The 25,894-nt window shown below is 47.3% G+C and overlaps 2 protein-coding genes across 3 annotated transcripts in view; one reads left to right on the top strand and one right to left on the bottom strand.

The window, feature by feature from the left end:
- SCAPER (S-phase cyclin A associated protein in the ER) overlaps positions 1-17,999 on the bottom strand; it is a 197,683-nt gene extending 179,684 nt beyond the window's left edge. Inside the window, exons 1-5 of the mRNA XM_054713413.1 lie at positions 17,873-17,999; positions 11,490-11,556; positions 9,782-9,899; positions 7,658-7,728; positions 1,909-2,103 (exon numbers count right to left, since the gene is read on the bottom strand). Coding sequence (XP_054569388.1) covers positions 1,909-2,103; positions 7,658-7,728; positions 9,782-9,899; positions 11,490-11,495 — 390 coding nt within the window. The 5' untranslated portion in view covers positions 11,496-11,556; positions 17,873-17,999. The remainder of the gene's footprint in view (positions 1-1,908; positions 2,104-7,657; positions 7,729-9,781; positions 9,900-11,489; positions 11,557-17,872) is intronic.
- A 1,873-nt stretch (positions 18,000-19,872) lies between these two features.
- RCN2 (reticulocalbin 2) overlaps positions 19,873-25,894 on the top strand; it is a 22,146-nt gene continuing 16,124 nt past the window's right edge. For both annotated transcript variants that reach the window (XM_054713331.1, XM_054713330.1), the window contains exons 1-3: positions 19,873-20,054; positions 20,346-20,451; positions 24,428-24,624. In XM_054713331.1, coding sequence (XP_054569306.1) covers positions 19,923-20,054; positions 20,346-20,451; positions 24,428-24,624 — 435 coding nt within the window. In that variant the 5' untranslated portion in view covers positions 19,873-19,922. The remainder of the gene's footprint in view (positions 20,055-20,345; positions 20,452-24,427; positions 24,625-25,894) is intronic.

Genomic DNA, 25,894 nt, shown 5'->3' with positions numbered 1-25,894 from the left:
AGAAATAAAAAAAATAATAAACTGTACAACAGTTGGAAAAAAAAAAAAGAAAATACTTTTAAGCTCCCACATTTTATTTCTCAGTATAAGCCTCTGAGCATCTTGGCACAGAACAAAGAATAGAGACCACACCGCACTCTACTCTCACTTTGTCAAAACCTCCACTGTTATAATCTGCAACTTGAACAAGTTTCTGTTACTGCTAAGCTCTCACCAAGCTCTGGGGAGACGACTGGCAGAGCCAGAAATGAAAGCCACACTGTCTATGGCCAAGCCTCTCCAACGCAGTATCAGGGAGAGGGCAGGAGTTTCCTCTGCTCAGCACATGGACATACTTACAATCGGACAAACTCACTTCCGTGAGGAAGTGCACTCTTTACAAACAAATCTGAATTCTTCACTCACCCTTCTGTTATTTTTCATCATAAAAGCAAACCATCTGCTAACGTGACGCATCTCTAGGGCTGACCTAGAGACTCTCTAGGCCCACAGACTCATTTTACATAAGAAAATAGAACTCAGAATCAAGTCCAATAGTGTTATCTACCACAACATGCTGACTCATCAAACTCTGCGGATATGATTTTGCCCCCAAATGTTTTTTTAAGGGGAAGAAATTTCATATGCTGATAGCGACAATATTAATGGTGACAATCAAACCACACATTTGGATGATTTCAATTACTGTTCATTCTAAACATCTGCTTCTGATGAATCATGATTTTAAGCTAATCTAAAACCTGCTTTGGTTGTTTCCAATTTCAGAGGGAAGGCAGCTGCTGTCTCAACACGTAACTTTCCTTTGACCCGACGTATATTTCAGAGGTCAGTAACCAATGCCAGGGTTTGCAACCCTGCTCACTGTAGCAACAGAAGAAGCTACCTTCGTAATATGTCTGCAAAGATTGATCACTCTGGATTTTCTCAAATTAATTTTATTCAGGATAAAGTAATATAGTATACAGCTTGTATTTACTAAAGAGCCAGGCTTTGTAGTGAATTTTTGGAGACAGCTCATGCTGTGTGTCTGTTTAATATCCTATTACAAACACAAGGTTATCTAAAAATAGAACATGCCTCAGCGATAACATGCCATTCCCACCCAGGATGGTTTATGGGTAGCCATCAATCTCACTTTTCCCTACCCAGAGTGAATTAGGAGAGTGATAAGTATCTCAACGAAAAGGGAGCAATGTCTAATTAAAGACATTAAACGTGAAACCAAAGAATGTGAAATATCTCACTAGTGCCACCTACAGTATCAAGGGAGAATGAAGTAAGAGATTTTAAAAATATTTGTGTGTGTGTGTGTGTGGGGGGGGGGGTGTCCATCCCTTTGATTTCTTGCCCAGGACTATATATCAAGACAGCTTTCTACCAAATCTTGCACACACTATAAAAGCACATAATTAGGTAATGCAAAGAAACAACAGCCAAAAGTACCCTTGAAAAACCAAAACCAAGCCCTAACCGGTTTGGCTCAGGGGATAGAGCATCGGCCTGCAGACTAAAGGGTCCCAGGTTCGATTCCGGTCAAGGGCATGTACCTTGGTTGCGGGCACATCCCCAGTAGGAGGTGTGCAGGAGGCAGCTGATTAATGTTTCTCTCTCTATGATGTTTTTAACTCTCTCTCCCTCTCTGTAAAAATTCAATAAAATATAAAAAACAACAACCAAGAAACACCTGCGGCATTCACAGAAGCAGCGAGTAGAGCAGTGGTTGCAGGGGTGGGGATAGGGAGAGGCCGGTAAAGGTACCGGCTGTCAGTTGTAAGAGGAGCAAGTTCTGGGATCCACTGTGCATCACTGGGACTGCAGGGCATGTGCCGAGGTAAACGACAAGCCAGGTGCAGCGGAAACGGGAGAATCTGGCTTCAAATGGAGGGCAAAGCCTCACAGCAAACGTACCTTGCATTCCACCACGCTCTGATCGGACTCACAGGTCACATAGATTTCATCCACTGCCCGGCGAAGGTTGTCAAATAGAAAGGCCCAGTATCTAGCTCTCAGATCGATTTTGCGAGGGTGCCTTGTTTTAGTGGGACTTTTATCCAAGTGTTTATCTCCAGGTGTAGATGTTATTTTACAATCTACCGCCGTGTTCTGGTGAAGTAAAACAAAACAAGAAAAAAAAGTTTTGAAAATCCTCCACGGATTGGATTCTTACATAAAGCACATTTTTCAACCTAAATACTTAAAAACATGACATCATTCTTCTCAGATTATATCACAGCACATTGAAATCCCTTAAACAAAGCTTGTCATCTTAAACGGAAGCCACAGGTTTGTCAAGTTCATTCTCATTTCAGACCTGTCTCATAGGAGGTATGAGGATGACCTCAACTGTGACGAGTCCTTATTCAAAAAGGAGCACTGAAGAGGCTCCTGGTTTATGGAACACGTGTGTGGCACATTTACATACACCGACGAATATAAAGAGCAAGGTCAACATTTTAAAATAGCTTGCATATATTCTTTTCATTGAAAAAACAGTAACGTACACTACACAGTTCTATTCAGCTGCTTAATTTTATTGTAAACCTTTTTTCAACTTAAAGTAAAAATCCTATCTAATAAAGAGGAAGTATGCTAATTGACCATCACACCCTCACAAATATGGCGGCACCCACCGCCAATAAGGAGGGAATATGCTAATTGACTGTCACACCCTCAAAGATGGCAGCACCCATAGCCACAAGATGGCAGCGCCCAGTCCCCTCAGCCCCGCTGGGGTGGCAGGCGTGTGGCACAGCTGGGCCCGCCCCCAGGTGGGTCCGGCCGCTCTGCGCACCTTCTTCAGGAGTCCCCTCAGTCCCACAGCCGCCCAGGGCCAGCCTGAGGCACAGGCAAGCCTCAGATGGCGGCTGCCCAGCTGCCCAGGGCCGCCTGAGGCTCAGGTAACCAGGGAAGTCCGAGGCTTGCACTGCCGGCAGTGGCAGCAACAGAGGTGTGATGGGGGCGTCGCCTTCCCCGATTGTCGGGTCACATCCCACCCCTGAGGGTTCCCGGACTGTGAGAACGGGCAGGCCGGGCTGAGGGGACCCCCCCCCCCCCCGCCCAGTGCATGAATTTTCATGTACCGGGCCTCTAGTTAATATATAAATGCAAATCAACTGACTAGGAGAAAACATGATGGATTTCTATCACCAAGCACGTGCAACTCCAACCTCCCAGCCCCCGCAGCCCCCGCAGCCACAGGGAGCAGGACTCACACCACGGTGGCAGCACCTGCGGCCTGACAACCCCAGAAGCAGCGCAGGTGCCCACTACCCGAGCTCCCCCAGCCACCAACGCAGCCCCATGCCATGGAGACACTGCCCAAGACCCACAGGACCCTGGACTCAGCGGGCACCGCCATCTCAGTGGCAATACTGCAACAGCAGAGACCAGGCAGCAGCAAGGTACCTGCGACCCCCAGACACACGAACAACAACAAGGAGGGCACCTGGGACGCCTCGGGCAGACGCCCTGGAAGGCAGACAGTGCTGGCTATCAATTCTAACAGCTCAGGGAAGAGAAACCAAAAACCTGTCCTATAGCACCACCTACTGGAGAACAAAAAAGGCCTCCAGTTACCAGCCTGTTGAATTGCTAGGCAAAATAGCCTTACCAAAATTACGAAAGTTGTTCACTACTTCAAATTCACCGGCTGAGGGAAAACCCATCAAGCACCATGAATAATCACAGTCACACAGTATCACACACACACAAGACAAATCTCCAGAAACCAAACTTAAAGTCATGGAAGACTGTGATCAAAATGATAGAGAATTCTAATTGGCCAGGAGGCTCTGGTGGTGGTTAGAGCCAGACAAGAATAATTTATCCAGCAAAGTTATGCTTCGGATATAAAGAAGAAATAAAGACTTTCTCCTACAAAAAAAAAAAAAAAAAAAAACTGATGGAGTTCACCACCATAAGACTTGGCTTCTGCCCTAGCCGGTTTGGCTCAGTGGACAGAGCGTCGGCCTGTGGACTAATGGGTCTCAGGTTTGATTCTGGTCAAGGGCACCTACCTAGGTTGTAGGCTCTCGATCCCCAGTAGGAGGCATGCAAGAGGCAGCCAATGTTTCTATCTCCCTCTCCCATCCTCCCTGAAATAAAAATATATTTTAAAAAGACTTGGCTTTTAAGACGTTGAAAGGAGCTCTTCGGCCAGAAAGGAAAGACAAAAGGTACACAAAGTCTGACAAGGTGATAGGGATTCTCAGAATAGAGTGTTAAAAACCTAATTATTGCATAAAGGTTAAAGGGGGAAGTCATTAAAAATAACTATTGCTCCTTCAATTTGGTAATGAACACATACCATAAACATAGCTAATTTGCAACAACAAATACATAATAGGAAGTAAAGGATGAAACCTGTATAGGCAAGTAAAAATGAGATGCTATCAGAAGATAAAGGGCTACTTTATATGAACTTCTTGAGAGCCACAGGACAGAAATCTAGCCCGGCTGGATGGCTCAGGGGTTGAGCATCCACCCATGGCCTGGAGGTCACGAGTTCAATTTCCAGTCAGGCAGCACATGCCTGCCTTGTGGGCGCAATCCCCGGTGAGGGCATGCAGGAGGCCGATGGATGTTTCTCTCTCATCGATGTTTCTATCTCTCCATCCCTCTCCCTTCCACTCTCTAAAGAAGGAAATCAAGGAAAATAGAAATCTAGATCAGAGACACAAACATAAAAAAGAGAAAATGAAGACAATCATCATAGAAAATCACCCCATTAAAACATCAGTCAGAAACACAAGAGAAAATAAACAATGGAGCTGTAGAGCAATCAGAAAACCCAAAATGGCAAGAGTACGGCTTCATATATCAATATCACCTTAAATGTAAATGAACTGAAGTCGCCAATCAAAAGGTACAGGGTAGCTGGATAGATTAAAAAACAAGACCCAACAATATACTGCCTTAAAGAGACTCATCTCAGTTCCAAAGACAAACGCAGGCTCTGAGGGAAGGTGTGGAAAACAGTGCTCCAAGCAAATGGCTCCAAAAGAAAGCCCATGTAGCCACACTTTTATCACACACAAGAATGGACATTATAGCCGAAGCCGGTGTGGCTCAGTGGATAGAGCGTCGGCCTGCTGGACTGAAGGGTCCCAGGTTCGATTCTGGTCAAGGGCATGTACATTGGTTGCGGGCACATCCCCGGTAGGGGGTGTGCAGGAGGCAGCTGGTCAATGTTTCTCTCTCATCGATGTTTCTAGCTCTCTCTCCCTCTCCCTTCCTCTCTGTAAAAAATCAATAAAATTTATTTTTAAAAAATGGACATTATAGATATGGGCATTATATAAAGGAGACAACCAGAAACAAAATGCAACATTAATATATATGCACCCAACTTAGAAGCAATATATAAAATAATTATTAACAGACCTAAAGGTATATATTTACAATAATAGTAGGAGACTTTAGCACCTCACTTAGGACAGAAAGGCAAGAAAGAAATATTGGCCTTAAATGACATGAGTCCAGATGTCCTTAAATAGATATATACAAAATATTCCATCTAGAAGTGACAGAATACACATACTTCTCAAGTGCACATGGATAGACCATATGTTGGAACACAAAGTAAGTCTCCATAAATTTAAGATTGAAATTATATCAAACATCTTTTCTGATCACAACAGTATGAAACTAGAAAGTAGCTACAAGAAGAAAAAATGGAAAATCACAAAGATGGGGAAATTAAACAACATGAACTGAACAACAAATGGGTCAATGAAGACATCAAAGGAGAAATCAAGAAATACGTGGGGACAAATGACAATAAAAATGTGGCAACCAACATCCATGGCAGGGGTAGGGAACCTCTTCTCTGCCAAGGGCCATTTGGATATTTATAACATCAGTCAAAGGCCACACAAAATTACCAACCTAAAAATTACCCTGCTATATTTGGTCAAACCTTTAATCAACTCACCCCTAATGCCTTGGCAGGGATAGACTGCATCATGAAGAAATAGAAAATCTGAACAGACCAATCACTAGTAAGAAAATTGAAACAGTAATCAATAACCTCCCCCAAACCAAAAGTTCAGGACCAGACGGCTTCACTGGTAAATTCTACCATCCACTCAGATTTAATAGCTCAATTTCCTCACTTGTAAATGAAGATAATAATAATGCCTATGTCAAAGGATTATTATGATAAGCAAATCCTATCTAATAATAGACAAATATGCAAATTGACCATACCTCTGACACACCCACAAAGCCACGCCCACCATCCAATCAGAGTGAGTATGCAAATTAACCCAAACCAAGATGGCTACAGCCACAGAGAGCATGGTTTCCTAGGTAACAGAGGAAGCCAAGCTTTCTGCCAGCCTTGCAGGCCTAAGCCTCCACTTAAGCTACAAAGTTTCAATTATAGAAGGTAAACAAATTCAAACAAATGGCGGCAGAATGGAGCTTGAGAGAGGAGGCCAGGGTTGCTGCCGGCAACAGGGGAAGCAAAGCTTTCCGCACACCCTGGCCGGGCTCACCCGCTTAAGGCAACAAAGTTTCAATTATAACCCCAACACAAATGGCTTTGGGCCTCGGAGGGAGCCCCAGGCTTGGCTCCGCTCCAGGCTACAAAGTTTCAATTGTAGAAGGAAAATAAATTCCAGATACCAGGGCCTCCGCTTGCATTGCCAGGGGGCGTGGCCCGCCTGCAAACCACCACAGGCCCCTCGCTCAGGCTGCCCCACACCCCAAGGGAACCCCACCCTGATCAGGGACACCCTTCAGGGCAAACCAGCTGGCCCACACCCCTGTACCAGGCCTCTATCCTATCTAATAAAAGAGTAATATGCAGATTGATCATCACTGCAACACACAATATAGCTGCCCCCATGTGGTAAAGATCCTGCCCCCATGTGGACACAAGATGGCCACCACAAGATGGCCAGCAGGAGAGGGCAGTTGGGAGGCACCCGGCCTGCAAGGGAGGGCAGTTGAGAAGGACCAGGCCTGCAAGGGAGGGCAGTTGGAGGTGATCAACCCTGCAGGAGAGGGCAGTTAGGGGTGACCAGGCCAGCAGAGGAGGGAAGTTGGGGGCAAACAGGCTGGCAGCAGAGTGGTTAGGGGGTGATCAGGCTGGGAGGCAGAAGTGGTTAGGGGCAATCAGGAAGGCAGGCAGGCAAGCAGTTGGGAGCCAGCAGTCCTGGATTGTGAGAGGGATGTCCGACTGCCCGTTTGGGCCCGGGCCTAAACGGGCAGTCGGACATCCCTTGAGGGGTCCCAGATTGGAGAGGGTACAGGCTGGGCTGAGGGACAACCCCCCTTTGTGCACGAATTTCGTGCACCGGGCCTCTAGTAAATTAATATTTGTAAAGTATTCAGTACAACCTATGCACATAGTACTGTATAAATTTAGTTTTTTATCTCTGGCTGGCATTTCTCAGTGGTTAGGATGTTGGCATGTGCACCGGAGGGTCTCGGGTTGGATTTCTGGACAAGGGCACATACCTGGGTTGCAGGTCCAATTCCCACCCCGGATCGGTTGGGATGAGTGTGGAAGGCAACCAATTGATGTATCACGTCGATGTTTCTCTCTCTCCCCCTCCTCCTTGCCTTTCACCCTCTCTAAAAAAATTAATGGAAAATAAATTGTATTTTATAACTAAAATAAAAAGTAAGTAAAGAGTTGCATATGCTTTACCTGTTTAGTAGTTTTATGAGTCCCCTGAATTGTCCTCTTTGGTTTTCCACCAGTTTGAAATTTAGATTTTCCTTTAAGGCAAGAATAAATAGATAAATATACAGATCAACAAACAGATAATATAAAATTGAACTACACAAATCATTCAGGCATATTAACACACTAGAGGCCAGGTGCACAAAATTTGTGCACAGGGGTAGGGGGGTGTCCCTCAGCCCAGCCTGCACCCTCTCCAATCTGGGACCCCTCTCACAATCCCGGACTGCTGGCTCACAATCCAGGACTTCCTGATTGCCCCTAACCACTTCTGCCTGCCAGCCTGATCACCCCCTAATCACTCCCATGCCGGCCTGATTGATGTCTAACTGGTCCCCTGCCAGCCTGTTTGCCACCAACTTCCCTCCTCTGCCGGCCTGGTCACCCCTAACTGCCCTCCCCTTCAGGGTTGATTGCCTCCAACTGCCCTCCCTTGCAGGCCTGGTCCCTCTCAACTGCCCTCCCTTGCAGGCCTGGTGCCTCCCAACTGCCCTCCCCTGCTGGCCATCTTGTGGTGGCCATCTTGTGTCCACATAGGGGCAGGATCTTTGACCACATGGGGCAGCCATATTGTGTGTTGGAGTGATGGTCAATCTGCATAGTACTCTTTTATTAGATAGGATAATCTCCTTCTATTCATAGTCAATCTGAACTACAGCTGTAACAAAAAACAAATTTCCAAGATCCCAGAGACGATTTTCATGGAACAGCTTCCTCAGAACAGGAGTAAATCAACTCCTTAAAGAAGTCAGATTTTCTGAGAATTTAAAAATAAGGTCAAATAAAAAACTGCAATAAAAAATTATTTGTTTCATGAGTGAAAAAATGAATAAAAATAAATTTTAAAAAGATCAAGTTAGTGGTACCTCTCAACTTATATATATAGGTCTGAAAAATACTTATTTGAATTCAAATTGTATTTCAACAATAAAATTAGGAATACATTTTTTACAACATAAAACTCAGTATTTTCTGTTTTGATTAACTTACCTGATGTATGACATACAGTTTCATTTTGAAACGGGAGGTTTTTTAGTTGTTTGTATTTTTGCAGTCAGACATATCTCTCTCACTTGTTCTTTTTTTAAAAATATATTTTATTGATTTTTCACAGAGAGATGAGAAACATCGATCAGCGGCCTCATGCACACCCACCACTGGGGATGTGCCCGCAACCAAGGTCCATGCCCTTGATCAGAATCGAACCTGGGACCCTTCAGTCCGCAGGCTGACGCTCTATCCACTGAGCCACACCGGTTTCGGCTCTTTTTTTCTTTTTTATGAAAGACACCACCTACTGCCCTGACCAGAGCGCTGGCCCGTGCACCGAAGGGTTGCAGGTTCATTCCTGGTCAAGGGCACATACCTGGGTTGCAGGTTTGACCCCTAGCCCTGGTCGAGATGCATGGCAGGGCAAACAATCAGTATGTCTCTCTCCCATGGCTGTTTCTCTCTCTCTCTCTTTCTCCTCCTCCCTTCCACTCTCTCTAAAAAAATAAAATAAAACATTGAAAAAAATAACCTTGGGTGAGGATTAACAACACCAACAAAAGAATAATAATAACACTTTCCTGAAACCATTTGCCTATTAGATAAAAAGGCAATGAAAAACTACTTATTTAATTTATACTAATTTGCCTGAGAGTGCTAATTATAAGCAGTTTTTAGTCTATCTACTCTTTAGGAATAAATATAGCCTTGTAATTTACAACAAAATGAAACTTATTTTTAATATATATCATCACTGCCCTGAGCAGTGGTCAGTGTCAGAGCACAGACCTAAGGGTCCCGGGTTCAATCTCTGGTGAAAGGCATGTACCTGGGTTGTAGGTTAGATCCCCAGCCCCAGCTGGGACACGTGCGGGAGGCAGCCAATCTGTGTGTCCCTCTCATGTTGATGTTTCTCTCTCTCTCTCTCTCTCTCTCTCTCTCTCTCTCTCTCTCTCTATCTCTCTCTTCTCTCTCTCTCTCCGCCTTCCTCCTTCCTTCTCCACCTCTCCCCCTCTCTCCCTCCCTTCCACTCTCTCTAAAAATCAATGGGAAAAATATCCTTGGGTGAAGATTAACAACAATAAAAAACATACATACCATCATCATCTTTGCTTTCTAGTGGAACACTCCAAGCGATTAGATTTCTTGCTGTACGACCCTCCTCTGCAACTATTCTCCTCACTTTGTCGTGGCTATTGGAGCGCTGGAAGGAAGCCTATGTACAGAGAAGAGAATATTTACTGAATTATTAGTCAAGATATACAATATATTTGGCAGATAAATGCATTATGTCTTATGTTTCTCAGAAAGAAAACACACTCCATTCATTTTTCATAATCCTATTCTTAAAGAAACACAACTAGTAACTTAAGTAGAATAGTTTTAAACATTTCAATCTAAGTAAGCATCAGGGTTGGAAATGCAATAAATGAGTCTGAGATACTTCATAACATTGTGCAGATTTCTATCTCAAGCAGTGTTTTAATATGGCTTCCTTTCCTCAAGCAGGCTTAAAACGCGTTATCTTCATCCGGAGTCACAATGTGCCACCTGGTGCCACATGGAGACGTTACAAAGGTTTGCTCAGATGTTAGATGTTTCAGAAAAAGCAAACACCGGTTTCAAGTGAAAGTTTTTATATTCAACTCTTACAATATATAAATCTAACAAAGCAAGTGTTCATAATGTTCACCAAAGTGTCTACAGATTTCTGAAACTTGCTCCTAGACTGGGGAAAAATTATTTTCACTTATCTCTAAATAACTTCTACTTGTAGCAACTTCACTCATACTCTGGAACTGGTATCAAGCATTGCTTATTAAATGTTTAGGTCTGTGCCTACATAAAAGTATCTCCCTTACACAGCAATTAAGAGAACTGGGACTCGGGGAGGCCACACAATGAGGGAATGAGAAGGAAGGCGGTAAAGCACAGGCGAGGTGCTGGGAAACCAGAGAAAAAACATCTAATTCTGTTCAATAACGGCCACCCCAGACCTCCCAAAGGAGGTTTCCAGGAAGACTGGGCTCCCCTGTGAACTTCATTCCCTCCTCTCCCTGGTGTGAGTGGCATTGCTGAAGAAGATGCTTAGAACGGCCTGAGAATGGAGTTAGAAAAGAAAGTGCGGGAAGGGGAGCCGTCATCCAGGCTCTCTGGGAGTTTCACCACACGGACCCCAGCCCAGATCCAGAGAGCGCCCGGCCCCGCCAGCCAGCCTCGGGGGAGGTGGCTTCTCAGAGAGCTGGCCGGGTCCTGCGTAGAAAAGCAGGTCAAGCTGTTGGCATGGACCGATTTGTGTCTTTTTAAAATTAAGACAAAAAGGAAGCTGGCTGGCACTTGTCTGTCTGCCCTAGGTCCCACGAATGGTAGGAGGGGGCTCTCAGGTTGAATACGACATTCGCAGTTGTTCACGTTATTACTGTGCTTCACAACAAAATGTTCCCTAGAGAAAGCTGTATGTAACGAATGTTACATCAAAACAGATAATAAATAAAAAATAGGTTGGCCCGTCCGGTGTGGGGTGTGGCTCAGTGGTTTGAGCCTCAACCCAGGAACCAGGAGGTCACCGTTCGATTCCCGGCCAGGGCACATGCCTAGGTGGAGGGCTTGATCCCCAAAATGGGACATGCAGGAGGCAGTCAATTAATGATTCTCTCTCATCATTGATGTTTCTATCCTTTCTCCCTTCCTCTCACTGAAATCAATAAAAAACATTAAAAAAAAAAAAATGGGTGGAAGAAAGGAAAGGAGGAGGCAAAAAAAAAAAAAAATTAAGGTTGGTGTTTCAGGAAGTTTGATCACTTACCATCATTCTTTAATTCCCTTTTAGGCCAAGAAGCTCATTTATCAAATAAACACATGGGGTATGACTCCTAGAATTAAAAAACAATTAATTATACACACACACACATACTAGTAATCATAACATTGTCAGGAAATCATATTCATTCATAAAAAAGATAAAAATCTCATCCCAAGTTTCTAATTAATTTAACAACAAAAAATTGCTCCTTTATACTGCGTTTCACTATAGCATGTTGTAAATGCTCCATGTTCTCCAAAAAATACAACACAACGGGACAGTGTTCATTGTAGGCGTAGCCCACCGGAGCCCAACCAGAGGCTTCGGTCTTCTTTACTACCATCCGTAAACACACACAAGCACTCTGTATCCTGACTCAGTTTACCCACGTTTACCTAAAACAAGTCCCATGACGTCATCTTTACCCCTGTTGTGTGAGATGCACTCTGATATTTCCTTCTCTATTCTATGTTTTTTAATTATTGCTTTCACTGAATTGGTTTATGACCCACTAATAAATCCCAACCCGGTATCCGGAGCACGGTGACCTCCTCTTAGAGGCACTCTCCCTCCAGGGCGCATGCTTGTGCCTTCTCCGTCCCTTTCCCCTTTCCTCTCCCTCCCATACCCTCAAAAAATAAAATAAAGTAAAACAAAATAAATTAAAATCTTCTGAGAAACTTTCAAAAAGTGAGATCTTATCCTAATATGTTAATTACCAATTATATAAGACTCTCCATAGAACAGACCTCACTTGACAGGAAACCTAGTTAATGTGGCCAGACCTTTATTCAAAGAAATCCAAAGCAGAGGAGCCAGACAGAACACAAAGGGACGGGGAAAGTGCTAGAAAGAACGCCTAACCCTGTAAGAAGAGCTAAAGAGCAAAGAAAAGCAAGCGGCAATTGGAACCAAAACGTTTGGAATGAGAGCCGAGACCTTTTATCCTTTCTCACGTGAATCTGCTCCCTTTAAATGCAGCACCTCCAATGGAAACATATGTCCGAACAAATAGTTTATATACAAGCTCTCAGAGCAGCATTATTCATAACAGCCCCAACGCGGAAATCACCCACGTGTCCACAATGGGTGGATTTTTTAAAAAGCAGTGTATCCATCGATGGAATATTAGTCAGCCATGAAAAGGACGGACGTGTTTATACACGCTGCAACGTGGGTGAACCCTGAAAACATTAGCTAAGTGAAAGAAGCCAGTCACGGAGACCACATATCACATTTACATGGAATGTCCACACGGGCAGTCCACAGTCAGAACACACGCCGCCGGCTGTCTAGGGTTTCTTCTGAGGAGGATGAGCGTGCTGTAAAGTCATCATGGTGATGGTTGCACACGTCTGAACCTGCTTAAAAAAACATGTGTAGTGGGGTGCGCCGTATGACATCTAGCTCAGGAGAGCTGCTGTGTTTTTTAACCTTTTGCACTCGGATGTCGAGATTAAAATTACTCTTTGAATGTATCAATAATTTGAAACATTAAAAAATCCAAATAAATAAGTTTGTAAGAAAAGAAACTCCAGTTTTTTATTCTACTGCCGCGCTTTGTAAAATCTGGGGTATTTAAAAAATTAAATCCCGAGTAGAATAAAGGAATCGAGAAAAAAGCAAGCGAGTGCAAAGGGTTAAGGGCAGTGCCTCGGCTCACAACTCCCCAGGCCTGTCCGTCTGACTCAGAGTAAAAGCCAAAGCCCTCACAGTAACTCCCACACCCTAAACTTCCTAGCTTCTCATGCCCTTCGCACCACCTACTCCTGTCCTCCCTGATGTTCATTCCACTGCAGCCACGTTGGCCTCTTCACGTTCCCCAACATACCAGACACACTCCTGCCTCAGGGCAACCCCATCTGGAACATTCCATCGTTGGCCTTTCCAGGCACTATTTTAAAAACTGTGCTGTGGAGCGAACGTGAGTGAACGACCACCGGAGTCCAGACCAAATTAAAATTTAGGGAGCCTTTACTAACCGGCCGGCTGACTGCTCTCTCTCTCTCCACGCAGCGAGCCCCGAGAGCAGCCCCGACCCTTTGTGAACGACCGTTTTTAAACCCATTCACTACATCCTGTTTTTGCAGAGCAAACAATTTAAAACAAAGTAGTTTTTCTTAGGCAATGTCAACATGTCATTTACAGGGTCCTGGCGCCTGGTGGAGTAACTGCATCCCGTTATCAGGAAAGTTGACAGTGATCTATCTTGTAAGGCTCACTGGCCTCCTGTTCTCAAGAAAACTGACAATAATTTATCCTGTAAGGCTATTTTGTTAGTTGCAGCTGGGATTTATGGCCAAGTCGACTAGGAGGAAGCATGCTCAAAAATTCCCACTCTCACCGAAACCGGTGTGGCTCAGTGGATAGAGCGTTGGCCTGTGGACTGAAGGGTCCCGGGTTCGATTCCGGTCAAGGGCATGTACCTTGGTTGCGGGCACATCCCCAGTGGGGGGTGTGTAGGAGGCAGCTGATGGATGTTTCTCTCTCATCGATGTTTCTAGCTCTCTATCCCTCTCCCTTCCTCTCTGTAAAAAAATCAATAAAATGTATTTAAAAAAAAATTCCCACTCTCTAACAACTGCAACCATTTATCCTGATCCCCAGCACTTGCAGGTATTATTCCACTTCTCCAGAGCACGCATCACCTTCCATTATTAGTCGATGGAGTGTCCCATCTTTCCCAACAAGAATGCAAGCTCTATGATGGCTCTTGGGTTTCATTACTGCTACAGCCTCATATCACAGAACAGACCGTGGCATGGAGTAGGCACTAATTAAATATGTACTAATGAATGAAACCCAAGCTAAACAATCTTTGCTCGCCATGTTCCTTTCCTCTCAAGTTCTACATATCCAGAGCCTGCCAATTCTTCAAGGCCAGTTCACAAGTGGTCTTCATAAACCCCACTCTGGCATCCCCAGCTGAGAGAGACCTTCATCTGAATTCCCAGACTTTATCCGAATTCCTTCCATCTAAAAAGTGGGGGGAGGCATGATACAGTGGAAAGACTTTATGGAGGCACCAAATCACGGTGACTTTGAGAAGTTATTTAACCGCTTTGAGTTTCAGTATTCTCATCTCTAAAAATGAATGCCAGGTACTTCCCCAACAAACAAAAACATATTTTCACCGAAACCGGTTTGGCTCAGTGGATAGAGCGTCTCGGCCTGCGGACTGAAGGGTCCCAGGTTCGATTCCGGGCAAGGGCACGTACCTTGGTTGCGGGCACATCCCCAGTAGGGAGTGTGCAGGAGGCAGCTGATCGATGCTTCTCTCTCATCAATGTTTCTAACTCTCTGTCCCTCTCCCTTCCTTTCTGTAAAAAAAAAAAAAATCAATAAAATTAAAAAAAAAAAACCAACATATTTACAAATGTCCAAAGCAGCTTCATTCATAATATACCACAACTGAAATCAACCCAAATATCCATCAAGAGAAGATATAATCAAATTGTGATATATCCACATAATAGAACAAACTGCTACAACGAAGAAGATAAACCTCAGACATTATGTGTGGAAAAGGATACTGGACACAGAAGCGTACATACTGAATGACTCCATTTATATGAAGTTTAGAGCATTCAAACTCATCTCAGGTGAGAAATACTGAGGGACGGCTGCCTTGGTTGAGGGGAAGCTTGGAATCAGGTGACAAGGGGACTTCCTGGGAGAGGAACCGCGGTCGTGGGTCACAATTACATTTAGAGTGGCTGAAATTTACTGAACTGTCCATCCAAAAAGTGAGTGCACTTTGCATGTAAATATACCTCAATAAAACCGATTCAAGGAGAAACCAAGATGGCAGCATAGGTTAAACACCTAATCTACAGCCTGGCACAACAATTTCAAAACCGATTCAAAAAGAGGGCAGATAGCTGAAGGGTGGAAAGTGCAGGCTACCCCTAACTTATAAAGTTGCTGGAAGGATTAGATAAGAAACATATACACTGAGCCCCAACCGGTGTGGCTCAGTGGATAGAGCATTGGCCTGAGGACTCAAGGGTCCCAGGTTCGATCCTGGTCAAGGGCATGTACCTTGGTTGCGGGCACATAACCAGTAGGGAGTGTGCAGGAGGCAGCTGATCGATGTTTCTCTCTCATCGATGTTTCTAACTCTCTATCCCTCTCCCTTCCTCTCTGTAAAAAATCAATAAAATATATTTTTTTAAAAAGAACTAGTTATCAAACTAAAAACAAATATTTGAAAAAAACAACCATATACACTGAAATAAGTATGAACACTGAGAGGGTGCATACTGATGTGGGATTGAATGCCAATTTAGCCCATTCTTACAGTTACTAGTTATATAGCCTTGGGCAAGTAATTTAATCTCCCTGAAACGAAGTTCTCGCTTCTGTTAAGACAAGAACATTTATGGATAATAAAGAACATTATAAACTTGAACAAAAAGATAGATACAGAGGCAGTAAAGCATCAAACAGACTGTCAAATTACAGGGGGAAGGTTAGGGAGAGGTGGGGGAGATAAGAGATCAATCAAAGGACTTGTATGCATGCATATAAGCATAACCAACGGATGCAAAACTCTGGGGGGTGAGGGCATATGTGGGAGTGGGGTGGGGGGTGGCAATGGTAAGATATGTACACATATAATACCTTAATAAAAAAATTGAAAAAAAAAAAAAAAGACAAGAACATCTGCTTTCTAAATGGTAGCATGCTAGGGATCACCAAGTTAACACAGCATCTGACATGGAACAGGCACCCGGATAATTTCCATATAATACATAAAACCTGCACGTGTAGGTGCTCAGTGAGCGTTACCCTCTTCCCCCCTTTTTCCTGCAGGAGTTTTCTTCCCCGGTGCATTTTGGGAGAAGGAAAGGATCAGTATCTAAATGACCTTCTCTGTCACCTGCGTAAGAGTGCCTGACACAGGGCAGGCCCTCCACAACGATCTGGAAGGAAAGGGAGAAAGCTGAATGGCTGGATGATTAAGAGGGGTTAATAAAGAGGCAAAACTGAGCCTTTTTAGGCAGCGGAGGTCCTCTCAGTGGTGTTATAATAGTGAAGCCCTAGCCTAGGACCAACATTTTTAAAGTCGATGTTGAAAACGCTCTGTCTTTGGGGCCACAGTCACCAAGGTTGGTATAAATGCGTTTGCAGAGTTAACACGGAGGATGCTTCCATGCATCACCCAGCAGGGGATGGGACCTACAGCAGGAAGTGGTAAAGGGTGGAAAACAGAAAATCGCAGCTCCGGGGAGTGGGAAGGAAGGAGGGGACCAGGCCCTTGTGGAGGGCTCGCTGAGGACAGTGCTGTCTGCTCCCAGACTCCTCGGTTACTCACCACCAACAAATGTCCGAGACGGAAAAACATGTTCCCTTTTACAGACGAAGGGGTCAGGCCCCGGAAAAGTCACCGATCTGCCGAAAGGCAGGCGCCGGCGCTGGGATTCAAACCCCATCCGCCTGCTCCGGTCCGTCATCCCATCCCACTTCCTCCCGCAGAGACAGCGGGTCAGACCACTGAAAACGGGCTGTGACCCAGTGAAACACCGGTTCCCGATCGGGTGTTTACTGGCCGGACCATCCCCACAGGTGGCATCAATGAGCAGCCGCGCATCGCTAGGGAAAGTCCTAATTAACAGGAACAAAACCAGAGCCCGAGCCCAAACCAGAACACAAACCAGAGGGCGATCACGGTCCCACTGCCAACCTGAGGTCTGAGAGCTGCACCCAGACCTGCCCCGTGCCCGCAGGGGACGGGAGAACCTCTCTGAGCCTCAGTTTCCCCGTTTTAACCCGAGCGTAATGCCCGGCCCGTCCTCCCCCCGCGGGCTGTGTAGGAGGTGACATGGTGCCGCTGCAGTCACTGCTGTGAACGTGCAAAGAGGGAGACCTGGAGGCCCTGCTGGGCCGGAGGACGGCTCCCCGGCAGCTACTTCACGGACAATAACCGGGCACGAACCGGGGGAAGGCGGCCCCTCGGCGGAGGCCGGGGCAGCAGGTGCGGCCCGGCCCGGCGTCCCCGCTTCCCCGCACCCCGGGTGCGGACGGCGGCGCGGGCCGGGAAGGGGCGCTGACAGGTGCGCAGCCCTGGGGTCTCCGCGCCCCTCGGGCCGGGCCCGCCCCGCCTCCCCGCGGAGCGCAGACCTCCCGCCGGCCGGGAGCGGGCGGGCGGCGGCCCTCACCTGTCAGCCCAGGGCCGTGGGGAGGCGGCTTCAGGAACCCGGGGGGGCGGGGGACGCCCCGGGAGCGAGCCCCTCAGCCCTCCCGTCCCGCCCGCCCCGCCCACCTCGCCCGCGGGCCCCTCAGGGGACCCCCTGGCCCTCCCCGGCCGCCGGCTCCCCTCCCCCAGCCGCGCTCCCGGCCTCCCCGCCCGCAGCCCGGGGGAGGGGACGGGGGGAAGGGCGTACCCCGCCGCCACGGCGTCCCCGTGGGCCCCGCGAGGCGCTCCGCCGGCGGCGTCCCCGCCCCGGCCCGCCGGTCTGAGAGGCGGGCGCCCCTCGCGGACACTCACCGCGGCCGCCCAGCGCGGGAGGAGCCGAGCGTCCCGCCGAGGACAGGGCGGGGCGGGGCCGCGTCACGTGATCTGCTGGGGCCGCGGCGCGCGTGCGCAGTCCGCTCGCCTGGGGGGGGGGCGGTGAAGGAGGCGGGGGGGCGGGGAGAGACAGCTCCAGCCGCGGAAGGGGGCTCCCTTTGCTCTCGGGGCTGCGCTCCACGGCCGCCTCTGGTCACACAGCCCGCGCCCTGGTGATGGGTCCCTGCCCGCTGCCCGTCCATCCCCGCAGCCAGCCCCGCGGAGGAAGCCCTGTCCGCGCTTCCGAATGGACGCGGGAGTCCTCCAGGGAGTCCTGGTCGGCCCTTGGTCGGAGCCAAGCTTGCGTGGCTGAGTAGACACCCGGCAGAACCCAGTTTGAGAACCTCCCTGAGCCCTCACCGGTTTGGCTCAATGGATAGAGCGTCGGCCTGCGGACTGAAGGGTCCCAGGTTCGATTCCGGCCAAGGGCATGCACCTTGGTTGCGGGCACATCCCCAGTGGGGGGTGTGCAGGAGGCAGCTGATCGATGTTTCTCTCTCAATGATGTTTCTAACTCTCCCTTCCTCTCTGTAAAAAAATCAATAAAATATATTAAAAAAATAAAAAAGAACTTCCCTGAAATCACCCGGCAGAACCCAGGTCAAAGGACTTCTCCGCCCTGAAACAAAGCAGGACCCAGACACGTGCAGACCGTTATTCTGTGCGCCCAGCTGGGCCTCAGCCTCTCCGCCCACAACAGGTGGGAGTCCTGGAATCTGATGGAGCCCACCTCTCAGACGGTCAGCCCGTGAAGCCTGCCAAACGAAGGCCCTGTCGCCGTCTCTGTGCCAACAGGAGCCCCCATTGCAGGGCGAGGTGGCTTTACGGGCGGAGACAGCCCAGCTCCCGCCTGTAACAGCAGTCCTGCCTGCCCCGTCCCCGATCAGTCAGTCCATTTCTACAAAAGGGGGTCTTGATGGGTCAGAAGGGAGTCACCCTCCTTGGTCCGTGGAGATGCAAGTGAGGATTTAGCTCCCACTGGATGGGGAAAGTATTGGTCCAATGTGACCCATGCACCAAGACGGCACCGGTTGGATTCCGGGTCAGGGCACATACCCAGGTTGCGCACACGATCCCCCGTCAGGGGCGTGGAGGGGGCAGCCAATCGATGTTTCTCTCTCTCTACCTCTCCCTTCTCCCTCTCTAAGATCATATATATATATATATATATATATATATATATATATTATTTATTTTATTGATTTTTTACAGAGAGGAAGGGAGAGGGATAGAGAGTTAGAAACATCGATGAGAGAGAAACATCCATCAGCTGCCTCCTGCACACCCCCCACTGGGGATGTGCCCGCAACCGAGGTCCATGCCCTTGACCGGAATCGAACCTGGGACCCTCCAGTCCGCAGGCCGACGCTCTATCCACTGAGCCACACCGGTGAGGGCCCCACGCCCATTTCATAAGTGAACAAACAGGTTTCCAAGGGCCAAGTACCTTGGCCAAGATCACAGAAGTGCGAGCCACAACACTGAGCATCGGATGCAACGATGCGGCTGGAGCACCTGCGTGTGCTCACCCTGCCCCGGGGAAATAAACCAGCAGAGACACGACGAAGACTGGGAAATGGACGCTGTCGGCCGGTCCTCCAGGGCCGGTGTTCCAGTTTGTGCACCGAAATGTCCTGCCTCCCTCCCGGAGGGAAAGCGGGGCGGACGCTGGGCGCGGTGGGCAGCGTCCGGCCGGAATCCGCGGACGTGAATTGAAGAAGGTTCTCCCCTCTAGCGGCCCCGCCCCCTCCCACGCCGTGCGGACCAATCAGCGGCGCGGACTGGCGCCCCGCCCCTCCGCGCTGCGTGCCCCCACGTACGCCGCTCCGCAGAGCGCCGCCCCCTCTCGCCTCCCGCTTCCCTCCGTGACCGCGGCGGCCGGCGCGATGCGGCTGGGCCCGAGGCCCGCGGCCCTGGGGCTGCTGCTGCTGCTGCTGTGCGCTCCGGCGGCCGGCGCTGGGGACGCGCAGGGCGAGCACCGCACCGACTACGACCGCGAGGCGCTGCTCGGCGGCCAGGTGAGCGGGCCGGGCCGGGCCGGGGCTGGGAGGGTCGGTCCCGGGCGGCCTGGCTGTGGACGCTGGGCGGGACGCCGCTCACTGGGGAACCCGGGGGCCCGATCCCTCTGCCCTCCGGTGCGAGGCAGGATCCCCGAGGCGTGTGGGGCCAGGGGCCTTGGCGAGCAGGTGTGAATCACCCCACACCCTCCACTGCAAGGCTCTGTAGCCCTATTTCTCTCCCCCATTTTGCTCCGCTGATAGTAATGCTTGACCCCCCCCCTCCCCCTGTGTATCGCTTACCTTCCAAAGGAAGAAGTCGACGAATATGTTAAACTCACCCCCGAAGAGCAACAGAAAAGGCTGAAGTCAATCGTAAAGAAAATTGACTTGGACTCAGATGGCTTTCTCACCGAAAGTAAGGACTTCCTACACAGCTAACTAACAATGGGCCAGAAACAAACCTTTAGGACGGGTGGCTGTGGAGGGTGCATTGCTAATGCTCCAGCAAATTAGAGGTACTTTGAGAGGGTATGAAGGACCTAGTGAGGAGGTCTGATACCCGAAGATCTTTATTTTTTATATTAAGTTTATTGGGGTGACATTGGTTAATAAGATCATACAGGTTTCAGGTGTACAATTCTATGATATTGCACCGTGTGCCCACCACCCAAAGTAAAATCTTCAGCCGCCGTATATTTGACCCCTTTTCTACCCCCTACCCCCTTCCCTCTGGTGTACTTGGAAGTCTTTAGATACAGGATACTAACCAAAACTCATGCTCTGTCTCATCCTATATAATTATCCTATATAATAAAGAGCTAATAGGCAGGTGCCAGCGGGGGCCCCACCCATCACCCCGCTGTCGCCCCACAGATTGGCCCTGATCACCGGCCAGGCCTAGGGACCCTACCCATGCATGAATTTTGTGCACTGGGCCTCTAGTCCTATATAATAAAGAGCTAATATGCAAATGGTCCTCACGCCATCCTGCCATAGTGGCTCAGACACTCAACACTGTGGAGAGAGGAATGAGGACCAGCCAGGCTGCGGCCCTGGAGAGGGACAAGCCGCCTGCCCCGCGGTCCCGGACATGTCCTGGGTGCCTGTGGCTGTGGCCCAGGCAAAGCTGCCCACCCACGGTCCCCTGCGGCTGTGGCCGGCCCAGGTGAAGCCGGCCTGGGTCCTGGGTGCCTGTGGCCTGCCAGAGGGAGGGAATCCTGGGTCCTGGGTGTGGGGCAAGGCAGAGGCAGTTAGGGGCAATCAGGCCAGCAGGGGAGCAGTGAGGGGAGATCAGGCCGGTAGGGGAGCAGTTAGGGGAGATCAGGCTGGTAGGGGAGCAGTTAGGGGTGATCAGGCTGGTAGGGGAGCAGTTAGGGGTGATCAGGCAGGCAGGCAGAGTTGGGTTAGGGGCAATCAGGCAGGCAGTGAGCGGTTAGGAGCCAGCAGTACCGGATTGCGAGAGGCAGTCAGAAATCCCCCAAGAGGTCCTGGATTGGAGAGGGTGCAGGCCGAGCTAAGGGTCCCTCCCCCCCTTGGCTTGAATTTCATACACCGGGCCTCCAGCCTACACGAATAAAAGAGATATGCAAATTGACCATACCTTTGCAATGCCCACCAGCCAATCATGAGAGAGTATGCAAATTAACCCAACAAAGATGGAGGGTTAATTTGCATACACAAATTAACAAATTAGGTGCCGAGCAGCTGGGGCAGGACATAGGCGCTCCGGACTGCCCCAGCCACTCCAGGCCTCTGGGCAGCGTGGGAAGGAGCAAAGGCGGAAAAGCGGCTTTGGGCCGGAGCAAAGGCGGTGCCGGCAGCCAGGGGAAAGAAGGCCCATTCTTGCACAAATCTTCGTGCATCGGGCCTCTAGTATACATATAAACACCATTGGCCCTACATGTATTCGCAAACCACACCTTGAGCAAACACCTATTCTTCATCTGACTTTTATCAGTGTCAGCAATGTGATTCATTTTAGAGATATGCCAAAACCCAATTTAATATTTTAAATATTTTTTAGAATTATAAGAATTTGCTTCTTTTACAAGCAAATAGAAAAAGACTTGTTGCATATGAATTATGTTTATGACAAATCATTACCACTAATAGAGGCCCTAGAATCATCTTGTCCCTTCCTTTGTAGAGATGAAGAAACTGTAGCTCAAAGGGGTAAATTAAATGCCTTTCTCAACCGAGTGGCAAAGCCAGGACTGAAATCCAAATCTGATCCTAATTCAGATTTTAATATCTTGCACTTAAAACATATCTCAGTAGATTGGGTAGATTCTGTAGTTCGAAATGAAATGTACAGATTATTAGAAGAATATTTTAATAATATTAAATAGAAGCTAGTTTGCTGTAACCTGTTTCAATGCGGCTCAGCATCTAAGGAACAAAATTGCTGAGAGAATATTACAAATGGATAAATTTTAAGATTTGTTGTCAATAAAGTATCCACATTGGTACCTTCTGGAGTATTGAGGTTTTGGTTCTTTCTACTTAAAACAAAGAACAAGAAAAGCTTACACCCTAATATCCAATAAGAATGGGTTCATCTTTGGTTAGAAAGCACACAGAACAAGTTGATTTGGAAGACTTTATGGTACCTGTTTGTAAGGGCCTACATATACACAAATATTTAGTAGTAAATATTTCAAAAATTTAAAGTTAAAAGGAACTTATTCCAAATGTTCATTATACAGAGAAGAAAGCAAAAACTCGCGAGGGTAAATATCCCCTTATGGCAAAGCTGACGTGAACCAGTGTTTCTGGTCACGGCCATTCTGCATTCTGCTGTGCCGTGATGAGCTCCAAATGAACGAGAGGGGACCTTCATTCTTGAGACCCTTCAGGAAATTTTGCTAGTTTGCACTTTATGGTCCAGGACTGGACTTAGGTTCTTGAGAGACAGCAACTGTCAGTGGCAGGAGTTTGTGCTTTGAAGCCAAAGGTAGTGTGGAATGTGCACTTGATCACTTGCTAGCTGTGAGTCCTCAAATCGAAACCTCCACTTCCTGAACTTTAAAATAGTGATTATAATTGCCTTGTTTTGAAGGTTAGAGACAATGTATATAGACAGCCTGTTATATAGTAACTAGAGGCCCGATGCACGAAATTTGCGCAAGTCTAGGCCTTCCTTCCGCTGCCGGTGCTGGCTGCCGGCACTGGCTTCCCTCTGGCACCCAGGATCCAGGCTTCCCTCCTCCGGCTGCTGGCAGGCACCCAGGACCCCGGCTGGCTTTGTCAGGAAGGACGTCCGGAATGAGGTCCGGAAGATGTCCCGTCTAATTAGCATACTACCCTTCTATTATTATAGAGAGATTGTTTAATACATTGGATGCTATCATTATTATTCTGCCCTGATTTAGAGTTTCAGGGGAGACAAAAAAAGTGTCTTTTTATATTCACCTGACCTCCCCTAGATCAGTGGAAGAATACCACTCTTTAAACCAAATGCCATACTCCTGCTATCTTTGCAAATAACCTGTTTTCTCCTCTGCTTTTTCTATAATGCAGTATATTAAAAATCTCTGTGAATAGATTTTTAATAATTGATCTGAAAGTAGATATTTAAGACTTAGAAACTTTTCAGGTACCTAGTTAGGACAGACAGCTGTTGCAAGAAGCGCCTAAGTCATAATTGCTAACCATGTTTGTGTTAAAGTCTCCTCCCGATGTTGTGTCATGGTTAAAGGGAGTATATGTAACAGTGTTTCTCAACTTTACTCACTTGAAGACCATTTCACAATTTAGGCCATATCTACTTACCATCTATTATTTTCTTAGTATAGTATTGATTCAGCTCAATGTTAAATTTATTTTAAAGGAAATTTTTATGTTACTTTTGTAAATGGAAACCATTTTTTTCTAATACTTATTAAAATAAATGGATTCAAAGGTTTGTGCTTCATGATGGACTTGTGATAGCAAAAGTTACTTGCAGTTTCAGGGATAATCTTTTTTTTTAAGTCACATGCCATTTTGTTCAATTGGTAAACCTTTTACTACCGTATTTTCCGGCGTATAAGATGACTGGGTGTATAAGATTTTCCTGGGTTAAAAAGTCGTCTTATACGCCGGAAAATACGGTAAGTACTTATGGAGTCATGGGCTTCCCACGTGTTTGGAGAACCTCAGTGAACAAATCATGCACAAACTCTGTGTCCTTGAGGAGCTTACTTCTCTTTAAATCACATTTTATAACGTCTGAGATCCAAATGCTCTCCCCTCTTCCCCCTCGTATTTCTATGAACACTGCTAAGTCTGCTTTCATTCAGTATTTTCAAACACTGAGTTTTGTGTGTGTTTTTCTTTTAGAGATGGTCTAGAACTCCTCAAAGTATGAGAATTACTGTTAACATCTGTTGTGTTCTGGGAAATTCTCCTAGGTGAACTCAGTTCATGGATTCAGATGTCTTTTAAACATTATGCTATGCAAGAAGCGAAACAACAGTTTGTTGAATATGATAAAAACAGTGATGGCAGTGTGTCGTGGGACGAATACAACATTCAGATGTATGACCGCGTGATTGACTTTGACGAGAACACAGCTCTGGATGATGCAGAAGAGGAGTCCTTTAGGCAGGTGAGAGCATGTGTACAAACTGCCTTTGAACGAGAGAGTGGAAGGGAGGGGGAGAGACAGAGAGAGAGAACATCAATGTGAGAGAGAGGTTGCCTCCTGTGGGTGCTGCTCCTTTTTAAGACTGGCTCATACTCTAGTGCAGGTGTATACTGTATTTTGTTTATTCATTCATCTATAAATGGACACTTGGGTTTGCTTCAACTTTTTGGCTATTATTAATGCCTAGAGGCTTGGTGCATGAAATGCGTACACAGGTGGGGTCCCTAAGCCTGGCCTGCGATCAGGGACTATCGGGGCCATCTCATCCAGTCTTGAACTGAGCCTGCCTGACGGGGAGGGACCATGGGAGGTTTGCTGGCCAGGGGGAGGGGACGGGGGGAGGTTGATTGCCCATGGGGGGTTGGCTGTGGGAGCGGACTCACAGGGGGAAGCTCCTGCATTGGCGTCTGCCCCCTGGTGGTCAGTATGCATCATAGTAACTGGTCGGCCAGTTGTTCTGGTCCTTAGATTGTAATAGCCTCTTAGGCTTTTATGTGAATAGATAGATAGATAGATATGGCTATGAGCATGGGTGTGCAAATATCTGTTCGAGACCCTACTTTAAGTTTTTGGAGGGCATATACCCAGAAGTATAGTTGGAATTGTTGCATCATATGGTGATGTTATTTTAATTTTTTGAGGAACTGCAGTACTGTCTTCCATAGTGGCTCCACCCTTTAAAATAACTCATTTTTGAAGATTCTGTATGACCGTAGTTCTGTTGCCTCTCATGGTTTAGTTTGTTTAAATACATGCTGCTTAAGCAGAGCTGAGGAAGAATATATTTAGGAAACATTTATTTACTAAATAGAACTTTTCAAGACAAGTGACTGTTTTCTTCAGAAATTGCTATTTTAAGTACTTTTGTATTTCAAATTAATGTTACAGTCTTTTTCTTAAAATGATAGTTTTTCTTATGTGGAAAAATAGAAAGCCAAGCACCTAGTTGCAAACCATTATGTCCCAAGATGTTATTAGTCAAGGGTATTTGGCAAACATTTGAGCCACTTCCAATTCCTTAGCGTACCCATTCTCGGAGCCCACCTTTCAGTTGCTGTGGCCAGAGGTCATCGTTGTGCGTGTTGTTTTAGAACTGTGTGGGCCGCTGGAGCTCTAGAGGCCATCCGAGCTCAGAGCTGGTCATTGCCGTGCTCGTGACTGTGCATGTGCTGGGCATTTGTCCCCAGAGTAGAGGTAAAGGGATGCCCGTCTGCCTGGCTTTCCATCCAGC

This window comes from Eptesicus fuscus, chromosome 25 (genome assembly GCF_027574615.1).
Source record: "Eptesicus fuscus isolate TK198812 chromosome 25, DD_ASM_mEF_20220401, whole genome shotgun sequence".
NCBI lineage: Eukaryota > Metazoa > Chordata > Mammalia > Chiroptera > Vespertilionidae > Eptesicus > Eptesicus fuscus.
The sequence above is the reverse complement of the archived record's forward strand: the minus strand, read 5'-3'. Positions and strand labels throughout refer to the sequence as shown.